At 41.4% G+C, this 17714-nt stretch overlaps 2 protein-coding genes and 1 non-coding gene across 3 annotated transcripts; 1 reads left to right on the top strand and 2 right to left on the bottom strand.

Moving 5' to 3' along the window:
* Positions 1-802: 802 nt before the first annotated feature.
* On the bottom strand, positions 803-10514 carry RANBP1 (RAN binding protein 1). Its single transcript, XM_030232576.2, has 6 exons — positions 10392-10514; positions 8498-8634; positions 7337-7494; positions 5535-5663; positions 3589-3654; positions 803-2722 (listed from the first exon to the last, which is right to left on the bottom strand). The coding sequence occupies exons 1-6, from the start codon at positions 10404-10406 to the stop codon at positions 2598-2600; spliced, it is 630 nt and encodes a 209-aa protein (XP_030088436.1). The 5' UTR covers positions 10407-10514; the 3' UTR covers positions 803-2597.
* Positions 3378-3509, bottom strand: LOC115484678 (small nucleolar RNA SNORA77). Its single transcript, XR_003945385.1, has one exon. It is a non-coding gene; the product is annotated as a small nucleolar RNA SNORA77 (small nucleolar RNA).
* A 43-nt stretch (positions 10515-10557) lies between the features above and the next one.
* On the top strand, positions 10558-17535 carry TRMT2A (tRNA methyltransferase 2 homolog A). Its single transcript, XM_009092578.4, has 11 exons — positions 10558-11566; positions 12270-12378; positions 12865-13046; positions 13873-13987; positions 14154-14269; positions 14833-14944; positions 15408-15530; positions 15823-15898; positions 16400-16516; positions 16732-16828; positions 17160-17535. The coding sequence occupies exons 1-11, from the start codon at positions 10986-10988 to the stop codon at positions 17443-17445; spliced, it is 1914 nt and encodes a 637-aa protein (XP_009090826.2). The 5' UTR covers positions 10558-10985; the 3' UTR covers positions 17446-17535.
* Positions 17536-17714: the final 179 nt, after the last annotated feature.

Here is a 17714-nt window from a genome sequence, read left to right as displayed (position 1 = left end):
TTGTCAAAGTGTAAACAATTTTTAAATTGAATTTATCACTCAGGAGTCGTCAGACATTCATCCATTCAGCACATACACACAAAACCATTTGCACCACCAGACTGGATTAGTAAGCCTGGCTATAGAGCATCTTTCTAAACCTGAAGCAGAAAATTTAATGAATTGCAGACTTTAGCACCCAACGATGCTTTATTAACCCTATTGCATTTTCCTTCTTTATAAAAAATGGATAAGGACTTTTAAAAAATCTTCACTTGGCAGTCTACTTTGCCTATAGGCAAGTCAAATCATTAGAATGACTAGCACAAAACAACAAGCCTTATTTCACTGAGATCACTTTAAAAATACTTACTGCTTTTTAATGTGTAGAACAGCTAAAGTGACCAGAACATTGAATGACCATCCTTTAGTTTAGAGGACTAAAACATTCTTCAGCCAAATGTTACCCAGAGAATTTATTTTACTGAGTGTCTCTCTCTTAACTTTGCTCTTTGAGACTGAAGACTTGCAAGGATGCTTGCAATCCAGGAACTGCAAACACAGATCAGTTAACCTAAACAAGAATGGAAATGTCTTGAAGTCATTTAAGCATGCTGAAGTAAGAGAAGAAGAGAGGGTAATAACATTAAGCAGGAGTCATCAATAACTAATATAAAGACAAATCATTCAGGTGCTGCCCCCTCCCTTTTGTACAATGTTTCACAGTGAAATGCAACTCACCCACGTTGCTGCCTTCATCACTTTACCCCTGCAGACTAAAAATGCATTCCCAGTCAGAGTTCTCAAAATAAAAAGCGAATCCTTTAAATGAAAATTTAAGTTTATTTTGAAATTTTTAAGTCATTTCTATCAATTTAGACACAGTTTGACATTATCAGATCATTTACAGTGATTCATGGATAAAAGATTTGGCTTTTACATTCAAATGTTAAATACTTCAAAATAGCTTTGTCTTGTTACTTCCAAACCAGAAACACCAAAGAGCATTTTATTTTGCCTTCCAACCATCTTTGTTAATTAACAGACTTTTGATATCTGCTGTAGTTGAAGGGGAACGTGCAAAACACCAAAGGAATTCTTTTGTTTGAATGAAGTGAGTACCTTAATTACAGTTCCAGATTTAAGACTCATTCACTGTAGCATCAAAAGGCAGTGCTAAGAAGAAAGACATGATTTATTTTTTAAAAATATATTTTCCTTAGGTAGACTGCAGAATCTGAGTTAAAAGCCTCTTTATGAAGACAAAAAGGTCTTGCTATCCCATGTTAACATCATTCAGTCTTACAGTTTAGCAAGTTTTGTCCAGTTCTCATAATTATTTTGGAAACTATTATAAAATTTCATCTCTATTCCTAACACAATCCTTGTATTAGTGTTTAACAACAAACTTCAATTTATCTACCAGACTTAATTGTGTTGATTTTATTGCTTAGTATAGTTTATTTTCTTACTCTCTAGCACTAATTTGAAATTGGATAAACAAAAAACATTTGCTGGGAAGAGATTTGACCAATTTGCCCATTCTGGCAAGGAGGGTGTCCCTCAAGCATGTGCACCATAATTAACTGTTCCAAAGTGAATTCCAGCTGCTCTCCAAGGACACCCTCCCTACCAAATCTGAGAAGTTCAAAACTCCTCCAGTTTGTAAAAACACGAGCTCCAAAGCCCTGGGAAAAAAGCTTATACATTTTAGACCTATACATTCTTGAGACTACAACAATATACTGGCAAGGGGAATCTCACAGGAAGGTACTCAAACAGCTCAGATTCCTTTGCACACACCTCAGCAGAACAGGCTGCTGCAGCTGCCTTCAGTCAGCAAGCAGCACCATGGAAGATCTGGGACAACAGCAGGAGCTTTCTGCTAGAATCAAACCTTCATAATATTAAAATTTAGGGCAGGGTGGGAAACAACAGATTTCATTTTGTGAGAAGAAAATGCTTCTCAAATCTGACACAAGAAATTGTGTCCCCCACCTTTATTTTCATCATCTGATGGATCAGCAGCAGCAGTGTGCCAGGAATGCTCTTATGCAGCCTGATTCCAGAAGTCTGCTGCATTTCAAGAAGCACAGGCACATTCCCTGCTCAGGTACACACAGCAACAGTGTGAAAGGTCTGTTAGATTACAATTTAGAAGCCATATAAGAAGCACAAATGCAATCCTAATCTTCCCTGCTGACAAAGTCTATTAACCTACTTAATCCACAGGAATGATGATATGCAGCTCAATTAAACAAGTGTATTCATAAGCCTTTACAGTATACAGAAAACTCAGTTTTGTCCCCTGATGCTGTTTTCAAGTTTGTTTTATTCACTCTTTTGGATGACTGTAAATAAGTGTTTCCACTATGGAAAAGAAAGTTAGCACAGTACATTTTCATGACTGGGGAATGAATTTTTCTGAAGACACCTTCCAAAGGGCAAAAGCCTAGAAAAAACAATGTGAACGTTGAATGCAGTTCCATATAAAGTCCCTTGTAAAAATTAAAAAAATAACCAAACAAAAAAAAAAAAAAAAAAGGAAAAAAAAGGGAAAAAAAAAAGAAAAAAAAAAAGAAAAAAGTAAAGGAAAAGCTGCAAGGCCCAGGATGAATTTATTGCTTTTCTTCAGTTTTTTCCTTGGTCTCTTTCTTCTCAGATTCTTTGCTCTCTTCCTTTACAGAAAGCTCTTCTAGTTTTTCAGCAACTTTATCAGCACTATCATTTTTGTCTGTGCCTGCTAAAAGATTGGTTAGGAAAAGTATTACATACAAGCAGTAATGGATTAGACAAAAATATTCTTCACTGACCACTGAAGCGACTCATTCCATTTCTTTTCCTCTGGTAATTACTTCAGATGTCAGATTTCAAGAAACACCAGTCATATACATTAATCACTACACAAGGGCTTAATCACAGGGACTGAGGAAGCTGTAGCATCTGGCCAGCTGCTCTGCTACCAATAAAGTATCCAGACAAGCCCTTAGTTTCTTGGCATCTTAACCAAAATTACCAAAGTCAAGTTCCCCAGTTTGAAATTGGGGCATAGGAATTCCTATGACTGAAAAACTCCAATCTAAATATCTTGAAGAATACTGACTGCAGATCATTGGTAGTCTGTACTTAAGGAAGATAGAAATGTTTATTTTATTTACACGGTGACATAGCTCATCACAAAATTCTAAAGAGAGGTGCAATAATCTGTTAGAGACTTGTGAACAACCTCACACACACTAACAACTATGAAAAACACTAAATAGTATACTTGCATGATTATACATTTGAAAAATTTGGGAAAGGGACCTGAAAAGAAGAAAGAGCACTGTGGTTGCAGTGTTCACAGCTCATTTGTTTACTATAAGCCATAAATATTGCCTTGACAGCCATTCCAAAGCAGCCATGTCCCAACAGCAACAGTAACAGCCTTCCACAGGAAAGAAGGCCATGGTCACTCCTGTGAGCTCTTACTCTCGCAGACAGAAAAGCACCTGAACTGAAGGCTGCAGTTCAGCACAGAGTGAGTCTGCTGGAACACAACACTCCAGGGTACCAGAACCACTCACACAGCTCAGAAATGTGGCACCAAGTACACTGAGACTACCTTACCTTTCTTTGCTGTCTTGCCTACTTCATTCCTGCATTCTTCAAATTTTGCCTTGAATTTCTGTGCATCTGTTTCAGTGAAGATAAAATATTTTTTCATTACTTTTCTTGCCTCACAACATTGAATACTTCTAATCTTGAAGAAAGATACCCTGGGGAAGCTTTGTGTAAACAAAATTTGTAGGGACTTATGAAGTAATCTAATAAATCATACAAGATGCAAAACTCTTCAATCACATCTTTGTGCAAAAGCAATTCATCTTCTTCAGCAAGTTACTAAAGCAGCTTATTTTGCAAAATATTCAAAATGTAATGCCAGCAGGAGCTGTTTTTGTAGTTATTGCAACTCCCAGCTGTCTGCAGCCTAAAGGAATAGGAATATGATGTCAGAGACTGTTAATACAACTACCTTGCCAGCTACACTTGAAGAGTCTTCCACAACCTGACCATACCTGGGGGTTCTTAGCATCAGCAAAGGAAGATAATGCCTCTTTCACCAGCACAGCATGCAGATTCTGTACCTGAGGGCTACACCTCACTGCAAGAGCCAGCAATGCATAATCTTCATTACCTTCTGGTCTAAGCCACCACTTGATTCAACAACCATTCCAAGCAGCTGATCAAATTCCAATAATGTCTCTACACAAGTAATCCCAGCAATAAGGGACTGGGCAAGGAGCTTCCTGCCACCTCAATGACCAAGGCAGTACTAGCCTGGCATCCCAGGCTGGTCTGGCTGACCACAGGAGGTCACTGTTGCCCCACAGGAATTCTGAAGGCACTTAATAACTAGTCCAGGAGTGTTTGCATTGATTCCTTTTCCAGCATCACAAACAGGAGACAACTGAAGGACAAACTTAGGTCTGCTCACCTGTCATCTGCTTAGTCAGTACTGCAAAGGGCAAACAGGAAGAAAGAATTACTCCCTCAAAAGACAGAGCATTTAATAAACTGAACAGCCTTGACCAGAAAGAGGGTAAGACTTTTCAGAGATTAGCAAATAGTTGCCCCTTCACTTCCAACTTGATCATGAAGCAAGCACTAAGCAGGTGGACCAGAAAGGTTTATTTGGCTAAATAAAAATGATATTGGAGACTTAAGGCAAAGGAAAAATGCAAGATATACTAAGTTCTTTCCTGATGTAGCCCAATAATCAAGCTTTAAAATATTCAACCACTTTATGATTCATCTACTATGTAAGGAGAAAAGGAGGCTACCACTAAACTTGTGTGGCAAATTTAAAGCAAGAAATGCAAAACTTTTTCATTTTGCTCCTTTAGGGAAAAAAAAAACCAAAACACCAACCCAACAACAAAACAGCACAACATAAACCCCCTCTGCCTCCAAACACTTATTTGATTCAGTACTAGGTGAACCATTATTAGAGGTCCTTTCCTGGTACTCAGTGTAGTCACTCCAGAAAAACCCACCAACCAGTATGATGGGTATGACTTGCACTTTTCACTGAGGGTTCAATTTAATCAAAGCAAAGAAGATACCACATACTTCATTAAAAAGAGAAAAACCAACCTGGATATTCTGCCAATGCAGATGGACCAGAAATATCAGGTCAGGACTTTCTTGTTTCTAATGCAAAAAATCTAATCTTAACTACAACTGAGCACCTGAATTACATGAAAGTAAGCTGTATGTGAGTCTCTTAACTGCCTGTAGTTTTATTCTAATTGGCACAACACTTAGATGAAATGGCTTAGGTTAAGTAAGTGCCTAGGGCAGAAACTGTACAAATATTACTGCAGACCTAATTACTACACTGTTTGTCAACAGATACGGTTAAGTGATTAACAGACTTCTCTCAGATAAAGAATTAATTAGCTAACAGTACCACGCAGGGGTGAACTACATCTCCAACAATTAGAGCAGCATTTAGACAAGCAGGGTAAGATAACAGTTCACAATCAGTGTAAGTTCAGTGCCAGTGCACTCACTCTCTGCATTTAGAAATCGGATTGCCAGAAGTTCGGGCTTGGGGCTTTCATCTGCAAAGTCAGCATGTGTGTTCCAGACCCACGCCCTGTCGCTCCCAGCGTTGGGCTTCAGCTCCATTAAGGGTGTGACTGAAAGGAAAGCATTAAAAGATGTACAGAGCACAAGAGCAAATGTTTTCCACACCAGCCTCCATAAATCTCAGTGAAAATGGACTGTGATGGTTACATAAAGTACTTGACACAGAATTACTGGGGGATGAATACAAGACAGTGGTGCTCATATATATTTTTCCTTACATTGTCAAATAAAATTATGCAAAGCCATTACTGTGTGAGAGGATGCTGGATTCACTAATGTTAGGAAGAAGAGTTGGATTCAGTTTTTGCTTAAAACAGATGATTGTGATACTAAGAGATGCAGTCACTGAGCACAGCTCTGCAGTACAGACAAATGATTTAGAAGGAAAAGGTATCCAGACAGACAAACAACACTCCTTCTTCTGCACACCAAAACTACTACCAAAGTTAATTTTAAAAAGCATTTTCCCTTCAATTAATCATCAGGTTAATTACCTGTTCCATCAGTTTCAAGCTGTAGTACAAGATATTACAGAATTCTGTGGTGCTGCAAAGTGTACACACTGTCTTTTCAATCTCTTTGTCCCCTCCCAGTAAATGGGGCCCTGTCCCTCCAAGACACTACAATTACCTCACCTGACTGACTGGAGAAGTTGAAATGTTACTTCCCACAGTACCTTAAGACTTTTTACATTACAGACATGCAAAGTCTAAGCAGGGCTTTTTTTCTCTTTGGGCCCTGTCTAGTTCAGGAAAATCTGAAGAGTCTACTCTCTTCCCTGCATTTTTAACATCTAGAGATCAAAATACATTTTGCTCCATTTAATGCTTTGCAAAAATGAAGAGAGTTCTTTTGTCTGACTGTGAGTCAGCAAAAATTCAATAAACAAATCTATATGGAGAACAGCTTTTCCAGGCAAAAAAACCTAAACAACTTTTGACATGAATACTATAAATTCATTAATTCTGTTTTCCTATGCGCAATATTTATTTCCCTAAACAAAAGGTTTATTCCTGCTGGCTGGTGGCATTACTGAGGTTTGCATTAAGCTATTTCTTATTTCAAATTATCTAAATGAATTTAACTCCACAGAACACTATAGATTCCTCATAAAAGAATCTGAGTATCAGCAAAGCAAGCAAAGCATCACAAACTGGTCTACTTGTTGCAGGTTGTGCTGACTTTCAAGTCTGTCTTGCTCTTTAATGGCTTTTTTTTAATTCAAAGAGGATTCTTTTTTGAATGAGTCAGCCCAATATAACACATTCATTTCAGTTTATTGCACCTCAGTATCTGTCTTCTGATGGTTAAGGACTGGTTTTGGAAATTCAGACATTTAGCTCAAAGTAGTAAATTATTACATCATGGTTCTTCTCCCTCTTTTACAAAAGCAAGCCAGCATAAATTCCTAGCAGTATTTCAAGCAGTATTAAGGTCTACATATTCTACACTTTATTAATCATTAAAATAAAGTACACACAGACACACTGGAAGCAATCACATGCCTGTCTATCACAGTTAAATTTTAAAGTGACTTTTGTTAGTCTTATAGCACTATCAGACTCTTAAAGAAAAAAACCTCCAGCTTCCTTCCATTAATAAAAATAACCCCCCCATGGTTTTTGACTCCTGAAGCCTTGTATGAAGAGCAAGAAACAACCATACTTAAATTCTGCAAGCTTATTTTTAAAATCAAGAATAAGTATAGAGATGGATAACATACTGTAATGGTTTGCACAGATTTTTAGGGTTTTATCCCTCCTCATGAGGAGGCGAATGGTTCCCTTCTCCTTGTGTTTCAGGAGTTTCACATCACCAGTCCCTCGTTCTTTCCATTCTGGAAGGTCATTCTCAGATGCAAACCGGAAGAGCTTCGCTCGCCTTGGAGAAGAGAAAATTTAATTAGCCTGCATGTATTAAAATACCACACCTGACCAAAGAGCACAGTTCTTTTTAAAAGCCACACACAAGAAGGACACAATTCCTTTAATAAGATCCCCTGTTCTGCTTCAATATACATATTTGAAAACTGATATGACAAATTAAAATCAAATAATAAAAAATTAGGAATTATGTAATGATTGTACTAAAATTCAACAGCTTCTGAACACTCTTAGGGGATGATAAACGTATTTGGTGTAGGCAAACCTTTAAATTCAGGTAGCTAATTAACAGGTTTTTCTATAGCCAGAGTTCACCACAGTACCTTGTCAGAAACTGACCATCACTTTAGCTACTACCAGAATCTGTACAAGGAGAACTGAAATCTCTCTTCCAGATGAGCAAAACCATTCTGTGATTAAGCAAAAGCATAATTTTTAAAACCTGTTTCAAGCCAGCACATCAGGGATCAAACACAAAATGCTTCTTAAGCCTTTAGGCTACATTTTTCTTCAGGCAGATCAAGCCATCCTGATGTGACAATAAGCATAATCTACAGATAAACTGTGTTGAAGACAACAAGCAGAAACTGCCACAAATGCCCCAATACTGCAGCTGTTGCTTTTATTATTTCAGTACCTTGTACATCACCCTTTACCCAGGGATACATGGCAGCAGCACCACTGACATCACATTTCCTTCCTCCCAAGACACTTGTTTCACCTTCTGTGATCACAATTTCAATAATTATTACTTAAGTTGCTGTCTTCTTTTATCCAAACGATGCTAAAGACAGATTCACATTATCAGCTCCCTTCTGTGGTTCCAGACTTCATTTTCTTGGGGCAACATCAATGACCCCCTCTCAATCTCTGCCATCACAGTGCAGACCAACCAAGTCAGCCTTCATACAGAGATTGCTGCAAGTTCTGCAGTTTTTATAAACACTGTCAAGTTTAAGCCTAATGAACCTTCAGATAATAGTGAAAAGTATTCTACTCACATCTTAAAGAGCTCTTCCTCATCCTCCTCCAGAGTTTTTATTTCTTGCTCTGGAAGGGAAACTATGGGCTCAAACTGAGGATCATGGTTAGAGTCATCTGCATTTTCAGTAGAAGTATCATGCTCCTCGTGTGCTTCCTGAGGAGAAAAAAAGAAAACACAAACTTGCTATGCACCCCAGCCCTGAAGTACTTACATCTGCCTTTAAAATATTTATGATTTTCAGCAATTAGATCCTAATACCCCATAAAAGTAAAGAAATATGATTCTACCTGAAAACAAATGACTTCCAAGTCAACATACAGGCACAGTTAGAAACAAAAAAGTGCTCATGCAGTGCTAGGTGTTTTAATCCTACCACTCATGAATTGTGCAGAGCCTTGGCCTTGGAGTAATAGCTCTGGGTTATGGAAAAATAATTTCATCAACAGTTTTTCCTATGTAATATGTTTTGTGCTACTAACACCCTACTATTTCTTAGTGCCTAACGACCCGTTGTTAATGAAAAACTAGAAAAAAACCCACACAACACCCATCTAACCCAGCTTAAGGGACATGCTGCATCCCGAGTTCATCATTCTGTCATATGTATTAGAATACCTACAGTCAACTCAACCAAAGATACTTTGAGGCACAGCTGTAATGGACATAAAATAATTTAGGTTTCTTGGTTTAAGACTTTAAGGAGCTTTGGGTTACAGCTAAATGGCTGAAATATTACTTCCTATTTAAGCTGTTTCGGAATCTGTCAGAGAATTCATTAGGCTTAAGAATGGTTTTTACTACCATGACTAGTAGGTAAATGATAAACATCTCTAGTACTTCATACATATAGACTGCTAAGAAGTACTCAGCACCCAAGCCTAGGAGGGAGATTCATATGCAAGTTTAACAAAGCCACAGAACAGCTATCTCAGGTCTAGAGAACTGATTTGTGTTTGAGGTTTTTTTGCTGCTGCTGAAGCAGCAGAAAGGAAAGCCAGTCTACACATACAAGACATTTAAATAATATTTTTACTTTACAAATGGAAGAGTCCACTCTTACGGGCTCTTGTCACAATGTCCTTTACAGAGTAGGTATACACCACGTGTGCATAAAGCAAGACAAATAAGCAGTCTATTTTTACTAAATAGTAAGCAAGAGAACAAAGAGAGGGGTAAGGGAAAATTAGGTAAAAAATTGTGCAAAATAAAATCTAGTTGTATCAACAACGTCACACAAGCTATCGCTAATTTTATATCCCCAGCATTCCAGCAGAAAAAGCGAGAAAGGAATTACATCACATCTGTTTCAAAAAAAAAGGAAATGTTAGCCAAACTTTTATACATTGTATCCATGTGTGCAAGCAGCACATCCCGCAGGGTAATTAATCACGCGTTCTGCGCCTGAGCAAATAATTACACAGACCATGAGAAATGCACAATTCACAGGAGCCACAGGCGAGAACGTGGATCCCGTTATCACGACACGATCCCGCCCTGCCGCGATAGAAGCACGTGAGCAACTGGTGCAGCACGAGGGGTCCGGCCAGCGGCCCGGGGGAGGGGCGGAAAGAGAAGGAGAAGAAAGGAGGGAAACGGGGAGAAGGACTAGCCGAAAGATCCCGGGTCGCCCTGGCTCCCTCATGCCGGGGAACGGCCAAGGCGAGTGCAGGGGCCGGCCCGAGCGGCCACACGTGCCCGGAGCGGCCGCAAAGCCCAGGCCCAGCGGGCGCGGCCACTCCAGCCCCCAGCAAGGCCCAGCGTCCGTCCCCCACGGGCCCTGCCCGACCTCGGCTCCCCTCGCCCGGGCCCCACCTGTTTTCGTTACTCTCCCACCCCGGCCCTCGGTGCCGCCCTCGCCCCCACCCCCGCGCTGTTCCCGGCCCGGCCGCCGGCCCGCGGCCGCCCCTCACCGCCGTGTCCGCCATGGGCCCGGTCGCCGCGCTCCGCTCGCCGCTTCCTGCCGCGCGCCCCGCCCGCCTTTACCTCATTCCCGCAGCCCGCGCCGCGCCGCCGCAAGGCTCGATGGGAAACGCCCGCTCCCCCTCTGCCCCGCGCCCCGCCCCCGGCGCGGGCAGAGCACCGCCCGCCCCGGTCCCATCACACTGATCCCCCCCATGGGTCCTCGGAACCGGCCCCTATACCGGCCCTGTCACCGACCGCCGGTACCGACCGCCGGCGCAGCCCCCCTGCCCCCCGAGAAGCGTTTTTGTTGTCCCGTTTCCCAGGCGCTTTTCCCATCACCCCCCGCGCCATGGCGGCGACCGCCCGCGTCCCGGCCCAAGATGGCACCCGCGTGAGGGAAGGGGTGATGTGTGAGCTGCTGCTTTTAATGTGTTTAAGGGTCGCGGGTGCTTTCGGGCGTGAGGAGCGGCAGCGCTGAGGGGCAGCGCTTAAAAAGCAACCAGATCGTGCCTCTGCCGTCATTCTCATCGCAAGCGGCCCGTCCGTGAGGCTACGGCCCCGCCCCGGGAGGTGCGCGGGGTGGCTGAGGGGGTGGCGGGACCATGGCGGAGGAAGGCGAGCGCTGCGACCCCGACCGCGACACGGCTCCTGTGGCGGAGGCTGGAGATGGGGCTGAGCCGGACAGCCAGGCCGGAGAAGACCCCGCGGAGAGCCCCGACGTATACAGATACATTAAGGGAGACTTGTTCACCTCCGAGATTTATAAAGTAGAGATACAGAACCTGCCCAAATACATTGGGTTTAATGATGTGAAAAAGTTCCTTGCCAAGTACGGGCTCAACCCTCACAAGATAAAACTCTTCGGGAAGCAGACGTTCGCCTTCGTGACGTTCAAGAGCGAGGAGGAGCGGGACAAGGCCATGCGGGTGCTGCACGGCGCGCTCTGGAAGAGCCGCCACCTCAGCGTGCGCCTGGCCAAGCCCAAGGCAGATCCCATCGCCAAGAAGAGGAAGCAAGAAGAGGATTCGGAGCAGGGAGAGACGAAGCGTCCGGCTCCCAGCGGAGAGGAGCCCCTGAGCAAGCGGATCGCGGATGTGGTGACCCCGCTGTGGAATGTGCCCTACGAGGCGCAGCTGGCCCAGAAGAAGCAGGAGTGCGAGCAAGTGCTGCAGAAGCTGACAAAGTAATTCCTGTTTGTAACGTAATGTGTACAAGACTTGGCCTTGTGATGGGATATAGCTAAATTCACACCAACTGATACCTCTATACTGAAGTGAGTTAGAGGCAGGGCAAAACTCGGATCCCCTGTCAAAGTAATTACAAGATGATCTGCGATGCTACAGCTTAAAAGCTGTTCCATCTGACAAAACTTACTATTGATATTCTTGGTCACTTTCAAAAGATTGCATAGTGAAGGGGAATTTGTTTTAAAGTCTCTAGTTCCATAAGCAGAAGGGTGTTTGTGCCCGTAAAAAAATGGCTTTGTCACATGGTGTATGAGAGAATCAGTCTGTAGAGATGGCAAATTACTACTAGGATTTTCTCTTTTAAAATCCCCTCAAAATTTTATTCCTGGTCTTTGAAGATCAAAGTATCACTTCTGTCTCTTGCTGTCGACAAAGCTGGCATTAATTATCATGCATGGGTACATTGATAAATCCAGTACATAACCATAATGTAACCAGTACATCTAAGCCTTACTTTTTCAGCTCACAGCTCTTACAAAGTTGGAAAGGGTTTGCCTGTTAAGAAAATCTGGAGGAAACACTCTTCCATGTGATAGTCTCGTTCTTTTTTGTGCCCTGTACAGAAAAGAAGTCTTGTGCAACTCTTGACCACAATATTTCTAAATGTATGCTTTACGTTTTTGTTTCTGATTTGGGCAGGGAAATAGGAAATAACAACAGAGCTTTATTACCCTGGTTGTTCCTGCAGAAGCAGAAGTTTAATAAATTATGTTGCCCAGTGGAGGGAGTGAAAGCATCACCCTTGCAGGTAATGTAATCTCAGGTAAAGTGTGGAACAGGGTTAATGAGCAGAGGGTTCTGTTCATTATTTGGTCTTGAGAAGACACTGGACAAACTGAGTATTTGACTTAGTGTTTCAAAAAATTATGAATTTTAGATGTTGTTGTCTTTCTTGTAAATACCGTGTGGAAATATTAATGGGAAGCAGAAAAATTGATAACTGGAGATTATAATGAATTTAAAATTAATATGCTGTCTTTGTAGGCCTGTGTTGTAAGCTAATACATTCCTCAACAGAGGCAATATTTTTCTTATTAAATAACAAGATTTACGAATACCTTTTCATTATTACTGTTAGTTCACACACATCAAAATCCATCAGTATTGTCCATATGAGCTAAATGTTCTATGTCCATTTTCAAATGCACTTAACCACATGGGATTTTTTTCAGGAGAAACTTGGCATGTACAAATAAATGTGTAAATATCTTACATAACTTTATTTTAAATCTAGACTGAATATCGCAACAAATGTGAGTTCTTGATTGGGATTGGTGTAAATCAAGAAGACAAAACTGTGGGTTGTCGTCTTGGCAAATATAAGGGTGGTACATGTGCTGTAGTGGAGCCATTTGATACTATTCACATTCCTGCTATTGCCAAAAAAGTAGTAAAAGCTTTCCAAGACTACATAAGGTGAGCATAAGTAAAATGAGTTATCCATAAAGGTTTTGATATCTTAATCAAAAATATTTATAAGTTTAATTAATGTTTGTTCTGAGCTTTGAGATCTAAGATATACCAGTCTCACATTTAGCAGTTCTTTGTTTCTGCCTTGTGCCTGCATCGTGGGGAGTTTTGCCCTTGCTCCTGCTCAGCTGCTCAGAGGTGGGGTCAGGTACCAGCTGAACACAGCTTCATTGCAAGCAAAGGGATGTGTAAGTCTGCAGTAAAAGTGTGTGTTACTCAGGAGCTTCTTCCACTAACTGTAAAGAGGCACTCAGAAAAACACTTCTGAAAGGAGGAATTAATTAACCAAGGTCCATTGTTTTCTTGGATGAGAAGAATCATCCTACAAAAAGGAATAAACCAAAAGTTGCACATTTAAATAAGAGTACTTTTTTAGAAAAAGGGATGCATTCTTTAGAAGGCAGTTAAATGCACAAAAACGGACCCTCAGAAGAATTATGAAGATGAAAGATTTGAACTTGGTGTGAAGCAGAGAAGCTAATGAAAGCATTATAAAAAGTTATGGCATTCTCTGAATGCAGTGAGAAGCTGCCTCTTACCTCTGTAATTTTGCATGGGCAAGAGGATCGTGTGAAGGTGGGACAGGTTATTTTGCTTTAGGAGACACTACCCATCAGTCTTTCTAGCTGGAAGTCATTCTTTGTTTGACAAATCACTGTATCCTCTTTTTGTACTCAGCATTTTTTTCTATCACTTGGTTTGATTCAATGAACTGTTTAATGTTACACAAAAGAATTCTCTGTGTAAGTGACTGAGATTCTGCACATTGCAGGTCAACTCCTTACTCGGTGTACAGCCCCGAAACCTACGAAGGGCACTGGAAGCAGCTCACGGTCCGCACCAGCCGCCACGGCCACATCATGGCCATTGCTTACTTCAATCCTCAGGTATTTCACCTTGGTGTGGTTTAACTTGCTAGACTGCTCTAATTCTATTTAGACTAATGTGACATATGAAAATGAACAAGGAGTATTCTTATGTAAAGCATACACTAAATTATATCTTGAAGTCACTAAAATGATTATTCTCCCTTCTTTCACTTGAAAACTTTAGAAATTGAGTAAAGAAGAGCTAGCTGACCTGAAAATCTCTCTGGCAAAATACTTCACAGAAGGGATGGGAAAGAGCAGTGGTGTTACTTCCCTGTACTTTGTGGAGGAAGGACAGAGGTGAGTGAGTTGACTTTGCTTTGGGGGATTTTGGTGGTGTCTGGATTTTTGATGTTTGCAAATTTCATAGCATTATTTGTCTACTTCGTAGAAGTAGCAGCAGTTGTTACTAATTTAAGTTACTCACCTTTGCTACAAGAGACTCCTGAAATTTCCCATTCTCTGGATAAAGGCAGCAAGAGTTTCAGTGAGTCAACCCACTGGCCATTGCTGGCTGTCAAGTTATAGAAGTGTTTACTGCAGTAGATGAGTGTTAGTTGTTATCAAGTAACTTCTGCCTTTCTTCCCTATTTATGTGAATTTTTCAATCTCCCCATCCTGCATGGAGCACAAGGCTGACACCATCTTCACCTAGAGATGGTGGAGGTCCTTGCACACTCTGAGACATTAATGGCCAAGGAGAATCTCCAAGAGCAGATGATAACTGGTACTGCTTAGGATGTAGCACTGCAGGCTTTAGGATGATTACAGCTTTGGTAAAGATTGTAGCAAACATGTTTGTCTTCTTTTTTTGGTTTTGAATCCCCCTCTATTTTGTCTCTCCATTCCTCCCCTACCCCCAGGAAATCTCCCAGTCTAGAAGATTTGCCTTTGGAGCACGTGGCTGGTGATAAGTACATATATGAAGAACTCCTTGGCTTAAAATTCAGAATTTCTCCTCATGCATTTTTTCAAGTAAGGATGATGTGAAGCTGCTCATTTAACTGGATCTGCATGATTGCTCTGGAGCTTGACAAATGCTGTGGAACAAGATGTTACATACCTAGAAATGCAACCTTTTATATATTTGGTATGATTAAATAGCAGTAAGTGTTATGTTTGGCTGTAAAAGCAGTGAATGTAAGCTTGATGGGAGCATATTGAAGACAACTTTTTTCATTTACTAGTTCATTATAATTTTCCTCCTGTTTCATGGCAGCCTTTTGTAACACTGAGCATGCAATAATACAGTTCAAGAGTCTTGTATTACTAATCTTTGTTTGCTTTTCAAAAACTTATTTCTGCCCTTTCAACACTTTGTGGTTTTAGCATATAATGATTTGTTTATTAGAATCAAGGAAACATGCTTTACTAAGACTCATTAAAACATATTTACTGTTTATGAAGAAGTAGATCTATTGGAAACTTAATTTCCCAGGTGAACACACAAGCTGCAGAAGTGTTGTACACTGCCATTGGGGAGTGGGCACAACTGAGCCAAGAGAGCACCGTGCTGGATATCTGTTGTGGGACAGGAACCATTGGGATTTCTTTAGCAAAGGTTGGCAGTTTTTTCTTCCTGGATAGAAACTACTTCTTACCTGTTTTTAACTGTGGCTGCAAGGAAAGAAAATACCTAATGTATGTGAAATGCAACAGATTATGTCTTAATTTTTTGAAGTAATTTGTAATTGAGCTGTGTGCAGCTGCTTTACCACATCATTATGAAAGCTCATCCTTATGTTGAGCAGCCTAGGTAGGAGTGAAAGTCCCTGTTAATTGCTGATGTTATGAAAAATGGTTAAATTAACACATACAGACCACAGAGAGAACTTCTTCCTTTGATTCTACAGAGAGTGAAGAAGGTAATTGGAATTGAGCTCTGTCAGGAAGCTGTGCAGGATGCCAAAGCAAATGCCCAGATTAATGGTGAGTTAAGCTGAAATGCTGAAGCCTTTGTTTGGTAAGGAGTAGTTGCAGCCAGTTGTTCTTTACCTTATCTAAGCAGCCTGGAATTACATGTTGTTGATAGCGATCTTGTCCTGTTTAAACACTTAATCCCTCTTGAAAACAAATACCGTGTTAGCCCATGAGATCCATTTTCCAGTTGAACAGCTTTTTTTTTTTTTAATTGAAAAGTAAAACATTTATTTCAGTGTAAAAATGAAATGAAACCACAGCTAGCTACCCTCCTAAAGAAAGCATTAACATAGCTGGTGTATGTGGGCTTTTGCTTTAGTCCAGATAGTAGAAGATGCTCAAGTTACTGTTGCTTGAATGGTCTGAAGCTAACAGTGATTGTTTAAATGACACTGGGTAGACTGAACAATTTGGAGTTTCTGAGGCATCAAAACTTAATATCCTAAGTAAAGAACTGAAAGCCGCTTTGACTAGACAAGTACAGGGTAACATCTTTTCTATTTCTTACAGAACTGAATAATATTGAATTTTACTGTGGGAAGGCAGAAGATATTGTTCCTTCCCTGATGAACGTTTTAGCTCCCCAGAACCTGATCACGATTGTAGATCCACCACGAGCAGGGCTGCGTAAGTTCCCCAGGGGTTTAAGCCTGTTCTCATAATTGGTGTTGGGTGGGAAGCCAAAGAAAACACCATTGGGATAAATTCAGTGGAGGCTTCAGGTATAGCTTGGAGCAGCATTGCAGCAGTTTTGTTCACGCTCAGTATAACCTGGCATTTTTCTGTGAGGCTCTTGCTGCGCACAAAAGCAGTCAACAGCTGTTGTGGTTTTGATCATCTAGATTCCAAGGTAATTCTTGCCCTTAGAAGAGCTGAACATCTGAAGAAGCTCATCTATGTCTCCTGCAATCCCAGAGCTGCAATGAATAACTTTGTGGAGTGAGTGTTTCTTGCATTAAGTTGACTTACTAAACGTAATAAGAAGAAAACAATGTTTTTTGAGGAGGGGGTACCATTGCTAGATTTTTATTTGCAAGCCATGTTCCTTGAGGCTTACCTCTCACCAGAAACAGCTGGGAGCTGCAGCAGCTGGCTTGGAATGGTACTGCCCAATATGCAAGTCATAATGCAACTATTGGGGGTAGTGAATAAGCCTATCAATGGAACTGAGGCTTGGGGAAGAAAAACCTCTCTGAGAAGAGCAGCAGGGATGAGCAGTGTACTAACATTAATTCATTTCCCCCTGCTCTTCTTTCCCTTCCCCCTCAAGCCTGTGCCGGGCCCCTTCCAACAGGGTGAAAGGAGCCTCGTTCCGGCCCGTGAGAGCCATGGCTGTGGATCTGTTCCCTCAGACCAGGCACTGTGAGTTACTGATCTTCTTTGAGAGGGTGGAATACCCCAATGGCAGCTCTGCAGCAGCAGCACCTGCTGCCAGAGAGATCCCAGCAGCAGCCTGTGGCACCGAGGGCACAGATGGCATCAGCCCAGCAGCCAGCGAGGGGAGCCAGGCAGCTGCTGGCCATGGGGACTGCAGTCCAGGAGGGGGCTCACCTTAACTCCTGAGACTTCGTAGAAACTTTTGCTTTTCATCTGCATCAGTAAGATCACTTCTGTAACATCCAGGTAATAAATCTCTGTACAACAGAGTAATTGCAAGGCTTCCAGCTTATTTCATCATCCTAATTTGAATTGTTTCATTATCATCGATTCCCAGAAGGGTTGGTGTTGTAAGGGACGTTAATGACCATCTCATAACCACCCCTCTGCCATGAGCAGGGACACCTTCCACTCAACCAGGTTGTTGGAGCCCCATCCAGCCTGGTCT

Source organism: Serinus canaria, chromosome 15, assembly GCF_022539315.1.
Source record: "Serinus canaria isolate serCan28SL12 chromosome 15, serCan2020, whole genome shotgun sequence".
Classification (NCBI taxonomy): domain Eukaryota; kingdom Metazoa; phylum Chordata; class Aves; order Passeriformes; family Fringillidae; genus Serinus; species Serinus canaria.
The sequence above is the reverse complement of the archived record's forward strand: the minus strand, read 5'-3'. Positions and strand labels throughout refer to the sequence as shown.

Bases quoted from the DNA above. Each gene is read 5' to 3' on its own strand.
- RANBP1 (XM_030232576.2), bottom strand. The intron at 5,664-7,336 runs GTATGTTATCCA...CTTTCCTTTCAG, and splicing joins AATCTGTGCAAACCATTACA to TCACACCCTTAATGGAGCTG. The intron at 2,723-3,588 runs GTAAGGTAGTCT...CCAATCTTTTAG, and splicing joins AGGCAAGACAGCAAAGAAAG to CAGGCACAGACAAAAATGAT.
- TRMT2A (XM_009092578.4), top strand. From the start codon at position 10,986: ATGGCGGAGGAAGGCGAGCGCTGCGACCCCGACCGCGACACGGCTCCT. The intron at 12,379-12,864 runs GTAATGTAATCT...TTTTAAATCTAG, and splicing joins TGAAAGCATCACCCTTGCAG to ACTGAATATCGCAACAAATG. The intron at 14,945-15,407 runs GTAAGGATGATG...TTAATTTCCCAG, and splicing joins CTCCTCATGCATTTTTTCAA to GTGAACACACAAGCTGCAGA.